Source organism: Neolamprologus multifasciatus, chromosome 17 (genome assembly GCF_963576455.1).
Source record: "Neolamprologus multifasciatus chromosome 17, fNeoMul1.2, whole genome shotgun sequence".
NCBI classification, from domain to species: domain Eukaryota; kingdom Metazoa; phylum Chordata; class Actinopteri; order Cichliformes; family Cichlidae; genus Neolamprologus; species Neolamprologus multifasciatus.
The window spans coordinates 15,821,857-15,835,264 of record NC_140455.1 but is presented as its reverse complement, the minus strand read 5'-3'; the positions used below and the strand labels follow the sequence as shown (position 1 = coordinate 15,835,264).

Genomic DNA, 13,408 nt, shown 5'->3' with positions numbered 1-13,408 from the left:
GCAGTGACTCTCAGCAAACACGTTTTCTCCTCAGTTGTAATAAAATCTGATCTCAGATATTGAAAGCATATTTCCTCCGTATCGTTTTTGCATTTTGGTTTGCTTTCTAAGTAAACAAAATCGTTTCAGTTTTAATCTTTTAAAGTTTTATTTTTATATAACTGAAATGTTTTCACCAAACCTCATTCAAAAATCAGCCACTTTTAGATTTTTTTTCTACTGTGTTCCGTCGTTTATTTGTTTTTCGGGGATCAGATGTCAGCACGAAGTTTTTTATCATGAAGCCCATCCAGCCAGTTATAGCCCAGCTCTGACGTCAGCTGCTGAGTCCTGAGTTGGTCCAATGAGAACTCTCCGGGACTCGGACTGGTCCAGGGTGCTTCTCCTCTCCTGCAGATCGAGGAGAGCACAGTAGAGAAAGGACTCCTTCAGCGGGATTCAGGAGCCTGCTCCGGGCCGGGTTGCTGTCAGCATGCGGAGCTGAGCAGGGATGGAGGCGCGGAGCTGCGGAGTCCGACACATGAACGCTCTGAGTCTGCTGCTGGTGTGCGTGTGCCCGCTGTGCTGCAGGGGCAGCTGGATGTAAGTATGTTACAAAATACACACACACACACAGAGCTCCAAACACACACACAAACACACAGAGCTCCAAACACACACACACACACACACACACGCACACACAGCTCCAAGGACAAACACGCACACACACACCCACACACGCACACACACACTAGGTTTTCAAACACACACACACACACACACGCTAAATAATTTTCCACATTTAACTCAAAACAAGTCCTTTTTACAACATTTAGTAAAATATTTGTAACTTTTCATATTTAAAACAGAATTTTAAATGTTAAAAACTAAATATTATATTTAAATCTAAATGTTAAATCTAAATATTATATTTAAATCTAAATCTAAATGTTAAATCTAAATGTTAAATCTATATATTATATTTAAATCTAAATGCTAAATGTTAAATCTAAATATTATATTTAAATCTAAATCTAAATGTTAAATCTAAATGCTAAATGTTAAATGTTAAATCTAAATGTTTAGGCTAACATGCAAATGTATTGCACGGATCAGCGGAAATACCAAAATAAAAGCTTTCCGAAAACCTCTGGTGCAAAAGTGTGCCGGTAGTGGTCAAACACGTTCTCACTCCCTAAGCGTAATAATTTTCGCTAGGTGACAAATTGTCGACATTTTATGCTTTCGGGTACCCAACACGTTCCTAAATGACGGCATCGGAAAAAGGAGAGCACATGAGAACCGTTTGGACTCAATCTACACATGTTCGTTCATTTTCTAAAAATCGCTTTGGAAAACACTATTTTACGTCATTTAACTGCTAGTAAAGGTTAGGAATAAGGTTATGGTTAGGGATAAGGTTAGATTTAGGGCTGGAACACATGGCTGGAACGTCTATTAAGGCGGGACCGTCATTGGAATTCGGGTTATGGCTGGAATTCAGCCATAACCCGGCGCGGACCATGAGAAAGCACGTCCGGCGATTTCGCTGAAAACATCGGAAGATCCGTTTTGTCGGCCATTCAGCAGTAGTGCACTCTTAGCAGCACATGTCCAGCAAAATCGCTGGACATGCTCGTAGGCAAGAAGTGAAGCAGCACATAGCGGGGAGAAGTGAGGGGGAGAGCAGACACAATTTTGCACCGGAGGTTTTCGGGAAGCTTTTATTTTGGTATTTCCGTTGATCCGTACAATAAATTTGCATTTTAGCCTAAATATTTAGTTTTCTGTAACATTTAGATTTAACATTTAGATTTAACATTTAGATTTAAATATAATATTTAGATTTAACATTTAGATTTAACTTTTAGATTTAAATATAATATTTAGATTTAATATTTAACATTTAGATTTAACATTTAACATTTGATGAAAAGTTACAAATATTTTACTAAATGTTGTAAAAAAATTACTCGAAAAAACATGTTTTTGTAAGGTTTTGAGCTAAATGTGGAAAAATGTTGCCGTTAATTTCAGCATGTTTCACTTTACAAACGGCGCCCCATAAAATAAAAACCCAAAAGTTTTCTTCACCGGCTCTCGTGCCAAAGCGCGCGCTGGCACGGAGCCGTCAGAGTCATGTGTGTAGACGTTTATGGAGATAAAGCTCCCGGAGGAGCACACGGAGCCAGCTGGCTGTGAGCTGCAGGGCAGCGGAGAACTTGAGTGCAGAGTCCGCCTGGAAAACAGCGAATTCACCGGCTCAGCCTACAGGAGCATTAACGGTGTCGTTAAAGAGCGCCTCTTCTTTCGTGTTCATTAAAAGCTTCTCGCGCTCACAGAAATGCGCGCAGACTCGGTGTGACCTCTCTGTGACCCTCACACACTCAGCTGATGAGGTTTGGATCTCGTTTTTGGCTGAAACGCGCGGATTTTCCACGGTAAAGTCCAACAATCCTAATTTTGCGCGTGCATAGACCGTTTCTAATCCGCAGCAGCAGCGCACGCGCACAAGAGACCTGCTCTGCTCCAAGAGCCTGATAAAAGGCGCAGATGAGCGCCAAGCCGGGGGGGGGGTTGGGCTCGGAAATCAGATGGGGGGCACACATACACAGCGACCACTTTCTCTTATGTGTTTTATTTTAGTATAAATACAGCAAGTATTTACACGTTTCATATAAACATACTCTCGAAGTTTCTTATCGACTTCGGCCCGAATAACGGAACATCTCAGGTACATCTCAGGTACATACAAGCGTTCATTTAGATGTTACGTTGTATGATAAGCAACCACGCAGCCAGGAACGCTGCACAACGTGACGTCAGAGTTAGTGCTTCACTTCACACCTATGCAGGATGGACAGGTAATAAATGAATAAATCAGAGGTGTGCTGTCTGAACTTTTCCTTATTTTAAATAGTTGTGCTAATTTCCGTCGACAGGTGGCTCGGTGTGACGTCACCGGGGGTGGTGGAGAAGCTGGGGTGTTCCAACCTGTCTCTGAGCCCCCGGCAGCGCGAGCTGTGCAGCAGGAAGTCCATCCTGCTGCCGGGAGTCCGGGAGGGCGCGCGCCTCGGGGTGGCCGAGTGTCAGAGACAGTTCAGGCACGAGCGCTGGAACTGCTCCACCAATCAGGAGGTGCCCGTGTTCGGGCACGAGCTCACGAGCGGTGAGTAAGATCACTTTACGGGGGGGAGAGACTCCTCCCTCTGATTCACCTGGACGCGTGACTGCTCGGGAGAGGCAGGACCGTCATGGAGCAAATACAGGCTTCACTCATCGACAGAGATGGGCAGTAACGCGCGTTCCGATTACTTTTTTCAAGTAATGAGTATAGTAAAGGATTACTATTGTAAAAATGCAATTAGATTAGTGTTACTTTCCCGTAAGAACGCTGTATTCAGTAGCGGTTTTTGATACGGGCGGTGGGTGGCGGCATCACGAGCATCGGCAAAAAAAAAAAAAAAAAAAAAAAAAAATTGCTCGTACTCATGCTGCCCCGACATCAGCCAGCGCATATTGGGAATGGCATAGGCACCGATCGGTTTTCTATCGCCCATTTGCGAGTAAGGGCGCCCTCCGTTTGCGAGGTGCGCCTGCTGCTTGCGGCACAGGGAGGAGAGGGCGGGGCGGCGGGGGATTCTCTGACTGGCTGGAGCGGCATCTGATAACCAACTCGCAAAATAAAACAAAATAAAAACAAAACGGCAAACACAAAAACACCAGACATTATGATACAGACTTATAATTTGCACCGATGTTTTTTCGAAATTCTATATGCGAAAAGTGAGCGCGAGAGCCCTCGGTGCGCCTGCTTGCTGCTGAAGTCAAAGTAAACTTTATTGTCATCTCCGCTACATACAGTCCAGTATATAGAGAGACTAGACGACGAGGCTCCAGTTACAGCAGTGCATGTAAACAAACAATATATATATACGATTAGTAAGAAAATAAATATACACTTTAGGACTCGGGATAAAGGGATCAATAACAATTTAAAATTTATAATTTACAGTTTGATAATTTAAAGTCTCACACACAACCCATCGAAAGGGGAGGGGGGCTGCTGCTTCCAAATAGAGCACATTTCATTCATAATGTTGTAAATCCAAGCCCATTATGTATACATCATTTGAATCCTGGGTTGTTTGAAATCCCAGAAATAAACCTTAGACAAAGTGAATCTGTGAACTAAGGTGTAGGTCTATTAGGTTATGTTGTGGCGATCCTCGAGTTGGGGGATTTGTGTTCATACTGGAGTGCAAAATTAAAACCAACGTAAGATGGACAAGAAAAGTTCAAAGTCATCAGGTGCTCAGTTTAGAAAAAATAGAAAAGAAGAGGAGGAGAAACGAGCAAAAGATACAGGTAAGCAGATGTGTCATTGGATAATGGCAGGTCATCCTGAAACAATCAGAATCAGAATACTTTATTAATCCCTAAGGAAATAATGTGGATTACACTTTTGAAAATAAGTAATCACTAAAGTAAAGGGATTTGGAGAAATAAAGTGATTTGGAGAAGTAACTAATTACTGTTTTTAAGTAACTTAACCACCACTGCTCACTGAAACTTTATTTGTTCCAAAGCTCTCCAAAAGCAGCCACAGAATCCTACTGAACATGTACAGTGGCCATTTTAACTTGCTTCTGATTGGCTGAAATGAATCTGACTGAAATAATGTATTTTTTTCCACTCAGGCGTGTGTTAGCTCAGCTTCTCTGAGAATAGATTAGATTTTTGTATAATGTGCGCCAGGTGAGTTTAATTAGGGGACAAACTCCAGAGCCAATCGGTCGAGAGAAAGTAAAAGAGGAAACAAGATAAGTCTGGTTAGGTGAGGCAGAGTGAGGAAAAGGGTAAATAGAGTAAGAATTTTTACAACAACAAAGCATTCAGTAACACCATCAAGGGTCACAGTGTGAGAGGTCAGAGGTTGCTGAGAGTAAAATCAGCTTTTACAGTCTGAGGAAAAACACTGGTTAACAAACTTATGTATATCTGTGATGGTCAGAGTGCACAGAAACCCATAATGTAGTCACATGACCTCATTTCATTCAATGACTTGTAAATTAAATTCATCACAGAGAGAAATGTTCTCCTTCAGTTTAATTTTCAGACTTCAAAGCAGAAAATTCAGGTTTCAGAAATCGTTTAAATCTTTTTCTGCAGTTCCTGTCTCTGCCTGTAGAGGGCTCCCTTTAGCACCAATACCAGTCTTAGCGATAAAGGATTTCTTCACTTCCTCAATGTGACCAGAATACTTCAGACAGCACGTCTGAATATGAGACCACAGACTGTGAAACTCACAGAGACTGCACCTCAGTCTGAAAAACCCTCCATCCATATCCACCCATTTTCTTCTGATGATGAAAATGGATGTGAAGTGATGATATGAAATTAAAATAAGCATAAATATTAAAACATTTACACAGACTTTTAATATTTTATTTTAATACACTTTTAAATATAAAATCTATTAATTATATATTAAATTATTAGATAGCCAGTGAATTTTAACTGACAGGACTTCGCCTGTCTGCTAACACTGACTGCTTTTAGTTTTGGACTGAAAGATAAAAACAGCTGGAGTGTGACCAGTACAGAGTGGTTCTGCCTTCATTTCTGAGGGGTACTCTGAATCAGGTGAAGATTGTTAACCAATGCGCGAAGAAGCATCTGAGACGATGAAAGTATACCTCATGAAACCTCCTGAAATAAGTGTCATGTCTGCCCATTCTGTCACTGCAGGAACCAAAGAGACAGCGTTCATCTATGCGGTGATGGCAGCAGGGCTCGTCCATGCCGTCACGCGCTCCTGCAGCCAGGGCAACATGACAGAGTGCGGCTGCGATGCTCGGCTGCGGGGCGGCGGCTCAGCAGCAGAGGGCTGGCACTGGGGCGGCTGCTCAGATCACATCCAGTACGGGACGTGGTTCAGCCGCAAGTTCATGGACCACACCGTGAAGAACATGTCGACGAGCCACAGCAGCTACACGCTGAGCACCATGAACCAACACAACAGCGAGGCCGGGCGACAGGTGAACGTCGGCGACTCAAACTAAAGCTGAAAGTCTAAAGGTCCAAGGTGTGATTAACTTCCTGTTTGCGTCTGCAGGCGATCAACAGGACAATGTCCACAGACTGTCGTTGTCACGGTGTTTCTGGCTCCTGCGCGGTGAAGACATGCTGGAGGACGATGGTGCCGTTTGAGCGGGTCGGGACGTATCTGAAGGATAGATACGAGCACAGCATGCAGGTGACTGAGCGATCCAAGAGGAAGATGAAGTGGAAGGACCAGCAGCGTCTCCATGTAGACAAACACCAGCTCATCTTCCTCAACAAGTCTCCAAACTACTGTCTGGAGGACAGGCGGCGGGGCATCGCGGGCACCAGAGGGCGCCGGTGCAACCGGACGTCCACGGGGCCGGACGGCTGCAACCTGCTGTGCTGCGGCAGAGGATACAACACACACGTGGTCAGACACGTCCAGCGCTGCGAGTGCAAGTTTGTGTGGTGCTGCTACGTCCACTGCAGGCGCTGCGAGAGCATGAACGACATGCACACCTGTAAGTAACACACTTGGAAACAGAAACATGTGGAACACGTAGCTCACCTTCTTCACCTCAGCATGATACCTGGTAACAGAAGAACACCTGGAATAAAAGAAGGATTTGTGGAAAGAGACAAATTGGACATCTGGATCTGAAAGAGTGTAAATATAGGAAGGACTGAACCTCTCAGGTGAAGACAGATCCTCAGTACTTGGTTCATTTACAGCAGCACATGGCACAGCTTCACCTTCTCTCTTGATAACATCACCATTAGAGTAAACCTGCAGAAGAGTCACAGAAGAAAAGGGTGAGCAGCTGCCTGAGGGCCGAGCAGTGAAGGTGAAGCCTTAAGTTTACCTGTCGATGTGGCGAGGAGCTCAGAGCGGAGCTGCTGCTCCATGTGGAAAGATCCAGGTGAGCCACGTGACAGCCTGCATGCCTCCTGTGTGAGCTGTTTCATGTTCATCTGTGAGCAGCAGACCCAGGACAGGATTTTACTGCCTGAACGTTTTAATGTTTCAGACTGGACGGACTTCTCCAACGTGATCCAGCGTTTCTGAAGCATTCAGAGTGCCACCAGGAGGAGGATCAGTGCTGCTGCACACTCAATCTGAAGATCTGAATGACTGAAGCACACCGGATGGACTCCTGATCAGTCTCACCAGTTCTGCAGACTCCACAGACTGATTTCATATTTTAAAATAAAGATATTTATGTGTAAATAATTTTTAAAAGTTGATTATTTGGTATGGAATCATATTTTTGTAATTTCTGTCCAAAAAGAATCAAACTGACATCAGAAGGTGAAATGATCCCGTAAATGTGGACGTGAAGAGTTCTTTGTTCAGTTTCTGTTGGCAAACTTTATTAACAAAAACATGAAAACAACAGAACAAAAAGCTGTGAGTTTGTTTAAAGGTTCCACACAAATACGGTTTATTATACTTTGACTAATAAAAAATAAAATGCCTGGTAGAGAAAATATAGACGAGTCTGTGTTAGAGGAGATTTGGTTCAGTTTGTCTTTAACAAACCATAAAACTCCTCACAGGATATTCTAGAAACATTCCCAAAAAGGCATTCTGAAAGAAGGAAACCATGTGAATAATCCAGAAACAGGAAATACTGCATTCCAGCTGGAAGTACAGCAGTATAGCTGTACAGGCAGCTGATGACGTAGAGTAAAAGTACTTCATTACATCTGATCACAGAAGGCCCTGCCCGTTCTGCCTCCACCTCACCCGAGAAGAGTCTTCTTTTGATTTTTGAATAAAAGAATGACTAAAAACACTTCACAGCTGTCTGATGTTAAAATCTGACTGTGTTGATGTCAGAGTGAGTCACTCTTAAATCAAAGACATCAGGAAGATGTAAATATAACAAACATATAACACATATTAAACCTGCACAGCTTTGTTCACATGGATGTGTTTAAATAAAGTTAGGAGAAAGTATCCTGTCTGTCAGTCGGTGATGGACGCATCACTTCTTTCATTTGACAGTTTAAACAGCAGGAACAAAAGAACAGCTGATGAAACATCAGACCGTAGAAACAATTTGAGAAACATTCAAACTGATCTGAACTGTGCACAGCTCTCTGAGCTCTGCAGCAGCTCGATTCTTTTCTGTTTCAGCCGTTCAGTTGCAAATTTGTCCTGTTGATGACCCAGGTTGGTCCCAACTTTATCTGTGGGACAGATGGCCTCACACTGAAGAACCACAAAAGAAGTTCAAGGTGCACTTAGATCATCATCCCTTCTCCACCGTGCTGAATTCTTATATTTTGCTTGTTTTATGTTATTGTATTTTTGCACAACTCTGTTGCTTGTGAAGCTCGCACACAAGAATTTCACTCGCATGTACTGTACCAGCGTACCTGCACATGTGATGTGACAATAAAAGTGATTTGATTTGATTTGATTTGACACTTGATCCAAGCTGTTTGCTGTGCATGATGGACAAACATCTACATTTGGTCTCATCTGTCAAAGGATGTTGTTCCTGAAGTCTTTGTTCAGATGCAGCTTTACAAACCTGATCCCTGCTGTTATGTCCTCTTACTGAGAAGAGGCTTTCTCCTCCAGCCCCTCTGAACAGCCATTCCTGTTCTGCCTTTTTCTAACCATGCTGTCATGAACTCTAACCTTTAACCTGGTAACTAATTCTGAGATGTAGCTCTTGGAATTTAGTTTTTTATTTTTTTGATCAGTGTAACCCTGTAAATAATTTACTGTAACATAAACGTCTGAATGGACCACACCTTCAAACTGCTAAAACGTGTCCTTTGGTAGAGGAGCTCAGACCGACGGTGACGATCAGTTAATCAGTGCATTGATCATCAGCACCTGGATGCAATAAGGCTGGACTCTGCAACAGACAGACACCACAGTGCCCTGAGTTTTAGGATCTGTGCATTCCCAGAGTGTAAATTAGGGGTGTAAATGAGGTGTGTAACGTCTGTAACATCAAAAAAAATTATCGTCCTGCTCAGCTGATCTCTGAGCTCAGTGAACTTTCTCCTGACCAATTTCAGTTCTGAATGAATCCAACATGGAGTTCATTTTGTTTGAGTAGCACAGCAAGGACTGATCGTGTATACATCAGATAAACTATTTAACGTTGTACTTATTCATTATTCTTATATTCAGGCCATCAAACCTTCAGGCATAGTTGCAGGGTTCAGGTTTGGGTTGAGGCCGCGGTCTCGTTGCATGTTGCTGAGTCAGAGAGGGTCCTCACAAATACAGGAGTGTGTGTTATCAGCAGTGTGTGATGATGAGGCAGAAAGATTTGGGGAAAAAGTGAAAACATGTTCTTATTTACACTCCAGGATTTCCTGCCATTCTTACTGCACATCACTGAACAGGGTATGCCAGGCACAGATCCAGGGGCCCACAGGGTCAGGGGTCACACCCAGGCTCCTGTGTGTGATCATCTGCTGCCCTCAGCTTCTCCTCAGAAATCAAACATCTGCATTCCTGCGTGTTCACATACACACATTCATACACACAGAGACTTTATAGCGAGCACGTCGACCACGGCACCGCCATCGGTGTGAGGTCAACGCAGGAGTGAAGATTATGGCAACCTGAGACCAACTGAACTGTGTATGTGTGTGTGTGCGCCGGTGTGTTTGTGTGTGAGTGTGTGTCTCTGTTTTTAAGGTCTGAAACACAGACACACAGAGTGTGTTGATTTTGTGTGTGTGTGTGTGTGTGCATGTATGGGTCAGTGTGTACCTCAGACTCGGCAGTTTCCTTTGAGTTTGGTTTTTCAGGAAACACATGAGCGATGATAAAGGAGGAGGAGGCTCAGAGGCGCAGGAGCTGAAAAGAGTTGGTGGGGATAAGTTGGCGGGCAGAAGAGATGGAGGTCCTGCAGAGCGTCCGGCTGCTGTGTGTCTCTCTGATGATGATGATGAGTGAGCTGAAGATGTCAGCTGCTGCACAGGTAAGCTCGTCCGCCTGTTTTTATTCATGGAGTTCGTTCAGCTTAAAACTCTAAAACTGAACTCTGCGGTTCAGATGTAAAAATCTACATGAGCTTCAGGATGTAAAAGTTTGGACGCTGGTTGTCGTGCGTCAGCGTCTCTGTGAAACCTAGAGTAAATGAATCTGAGCGCTCTTCCTCACATCAGCTCAGAAAGAGCTCTGTTTATTTTAGTTGTGCTGTCCTGTTTGAAGCTTCATCTGTGATAACTTCTGGTTTTCCGATGTCTTACATAGCGATGTGTTCTCTGACTGAAATATTATGAGCTGCAGACTGAAGCACTGCTCAAATCATTTGCTCTGATGTTCACTTTCTGGGGAGGGGGGGTCACCTGAGAGTGTGGACGCAGTGGGAATAGCCCCAACTCTCATTCAAGAAGCTTTACATTCACATAAACAATGTGAGAAATAACTAGTGTGGGGTACTCAAGCAGAATGTTGCCATGGTTACAGGCAGTACTGTGTAGTATTATGTGCTCTGTATAAACAGATCTTCAGTCTGATCTGTGCTGGTGCAGCCAACAGCTGGAGTATGAGGTACCTGCAGCAGCCAGCTCAGGTCTGCAGAGCTGCAAACAAAGAAACACAACAGAGACTGCAGGAAGAAGCCGCACATGCCAAAGACTAAAGCTCCACCCACACAGGAATAGCTGTGCAGCAATGCGATGACTTTTGAACTTCAGTGAAGTTGGCGACTTATAGAGACAACACAGAGCGGATTGATTAGTGGAAGCCGCGTGTTCAGATAAGCTGATACTGGAAACTGAGTGGGAATCACATCAGAGGTTATCTCAACAGCCAGAGCCCGCTGACAAGCAACTGTCACCGAGCAAAGGCAAAAAGGAGCCAGTTTATCTGTCAGCAGCTGATTCCCATCTGAACCTGCAGGCTGTAACAGGAAGTCATCATCGGCCCAGGAACTCCGTGTCCTGTTTGCCTCTTTTGACCGTTTCCTGGGTGGAGCCTATGGAGCAGATAACCACAGCTGCTATTACAGTTATTACACTTACTTCCTGTTCCAGTTGAGCCACCAGCAGCAGTCTTTGGTTTTCAGGTCCAGAGGAGGAGGTTTAATAGTTTTACAAAGTGATGAGTTGAACTTTTCCACACTGTTACCTTCTAGTTTACCTGCACGCTGACAGTGTGTGGAGAACTGAGCTCCTGATTGGTTGGAAATCATCCTGCTAAGAGCTGCAGCCACACACTGCCAGCACAGTTTCACTCACACAGCGTAGACATTGATGAAAGACACTTTTCTTTTCTTTTTTTTCCAGAACGTTTGCTCCAACTCGACAGTGCTCCGCACTCGCACGATATGCCACTCCTGCACCATCAGCCAGCTGTTCTTGTGCCCATCAGGATTCAAACCCACGCCCAGATCCAACGCCCAGGACTGCAAGTGAGCACCACACAGCACAGGTCCACTCAAAGTCCTCATTGTGGTTCAACTGATGGTTGAAACAATAAACTGTGATTAGCTTCTTTGCACAAATTCAAATATCTCCACAATTTCACATCAAACATCACAACTCACACAAGAAACTTTAAAAGATCTCCACATCACCTCTTTCATCATTTTCTATTGAATTTACAGTTAACAGTTCTGCTGTCGAGTCAGGGTTCAAAACAGTCCTTCTGCGTATCACACTGAGCCACAGAGCAGCCTCTCCATCTGAATCAGGCTATATAAGGACCCCTCCCCTCCCTCACCCACCTCTAAGAGGAGAGAGCCTTGGTGTCCTGGATCCCAACATCAGCAGCCACTTTACCTCCAGTCTGTCTGTCTGTTCTGCAGGTACTACATCAACACTCCCAGCATGAAGCTGCCCCTCAGTGGCTGCTCCAAGGAGTGCTACAAGGAGGTGGAAATAAAGAGCTGCTGTCCAGGTTACTGGGGCCCCGACTGCATCGGTCAGTACTGACACACCAGCTCGTCCTCAAAGAGCCAAAAAGCTTTTATTTAATCATTATGTTATATTCAAAAGAGGCTGTATGAATGTGTGAGAAGCATGTTGTATAAAGTGATTTGAGTGCTCATAAGAGAAAGGTGCTGTACAAGAATCAGTCCGTTTACCACATATAATGTTAAAAGGCTGCAAAATAACAGCCCTAACATTTGTAGTGGGGAGTCTATTGTATTAAAGAATGGAAAAAGGATCCTGTTACCACAGGTGTGTAAAGTCCAGCACCGCAACGCAGTCTGCCTTTACAAACATGTGAGAGAGAGCAGGTGTGGATGCTGCTGTGAGGCAGGCTGTGAACTTTCTTCCCTCTTAGATTCCACCGTCAGCTTTCAGGCGCCTCAGCGGCTCAGACAAGAAGTAAAAGAGCATGCGAAGTTACAGAGTGGTACCATTGAGTGCGTAAAAGTTGTTAGTGTAAAAGTCCTGCTGACTCAGGAGCTGCTGAGCTTCAAACCTCCTCCAGTGTTAACATCAGCACAGATACTGTGAGCCGGGAGCTTCTGTAAGGGTGATGTGAGGGTGGACGGGCGCTTTGGTCCATGTGCTACATTTAATTCAATACGTTTAAATTTAAAGAAGTTTAAAATGTAAATTTGTGACTGTGATCATTTTTGTATTCACTCATTGGTCATAGCATGCTAGCAGCAGCACACTCGGTCTGTCCAAAAATTCACTACAAGACTCGGGCATCTAAAAAAACTGAGCTCTGGCTTCCAGGTGACTCGTGTCACATTTTCAGTTCTGCAGGAACCAGATCGTCCTGCAGGAACCAGAAACTTCCTCCCCATTTCCTCTGGTCAGACGTTGTCAGCAGGACTGGAATCTGCTTACTCAGTGGACCCCCCCCCCCCCCCCCCCCCCCCATGAGTCTCAGACGATGCCTGCTTTATCTGTTCAAAGTGGAAAAATAATGCTCAGTTTTTTCTGCTCCTGAGAGCTGATACACCTGAACCTGGGGTCTTCGAGGACTTCGAGGACCAGCTCCACCTTAACTGAAGACTCTGCCACTAGAAACACAAAAAAGAAAAAAAAAATCACTGATACTCTTACAAAGTTTTCACAGAAAACCCCAAAGCAATCCTCCAACAAGTGGAGGAAGTCATTGTTACGTTACAGTACCTTTAAAAGTAAAAGTCCTCATACTCATGTAAAAGTATGAGTAATATCATAAAAAATACTTCATTAAAACAAGTAAAATGTCTCCTGAGTATGAGAACCAGTGTATATTTGATGGTCATTGCTGTGCAGTCATGTGAAAACAGATTTTTTTTAAAACTATGTTCACTTTCAAATGTTTGGTATCAAACAGAAGTTATTTTCATTATGAACTGTTGATCATTTCTCCGGTCTGGCTCTGACCTTCCGGTCCTAAGTGACGCTGCCATAAACTGGCTCAGCATCAAAGTAATGATAAAATAAT

At 44.0% G+C, this 13,408-nt stretch overlaps 2 protein-coding genes across 2 annotated transcripts in view; both read left to right on the top strand.

Moving 5' to 3' along the window:
- Positions 1-15: 15 nt before the first annotated feature.
- wnt16 (wingless-type MMTV integration site family, member 16) lies at positions 16-8,463 on the top strand. The gene is made up of 4 exons (XM_085139131.1): positions 16-582; positions 2,925-3,151; positions 5,734-6,023; positions 6,101-8,463. Exons 1-4 carry the CDS (start codon positions 491-493, stop codon positions 6,557-6,559), a joined length of 1,068 nt encoding a protein of 355 aa, XP_084995257.1. The 5' UTR covers positions 16-490; the 3' UTR covers positions 6,560-8,463.
- A 1,200-nt stretch (positions 8,464-9,663) lies between these two features.
- The window catches only part of stab2 (stabilin 2), a 34,885-nt gene continuing 31,140 nt past the window's right edge, over positions 9,664-13,408 (top strand). The window contains exons 1-3 of the mRNA XM_085139105.1: positions 9,664-9,986; positions 11,299-11,423; positions 11,820-11,935. Of these exons, the coding sequence (XP_084995231.1) occupies positions 9,903-9,986; positions 11,299-11,423; positions 11,820-11,935 (325 nt within the window). The 5' untranslated portion in view covers positions 9,664-9,902. The remainder of the gene's footprint in view (positions 9,987-11,298; positions 11,424-11,819; positions 11,936-13,408) is intronic.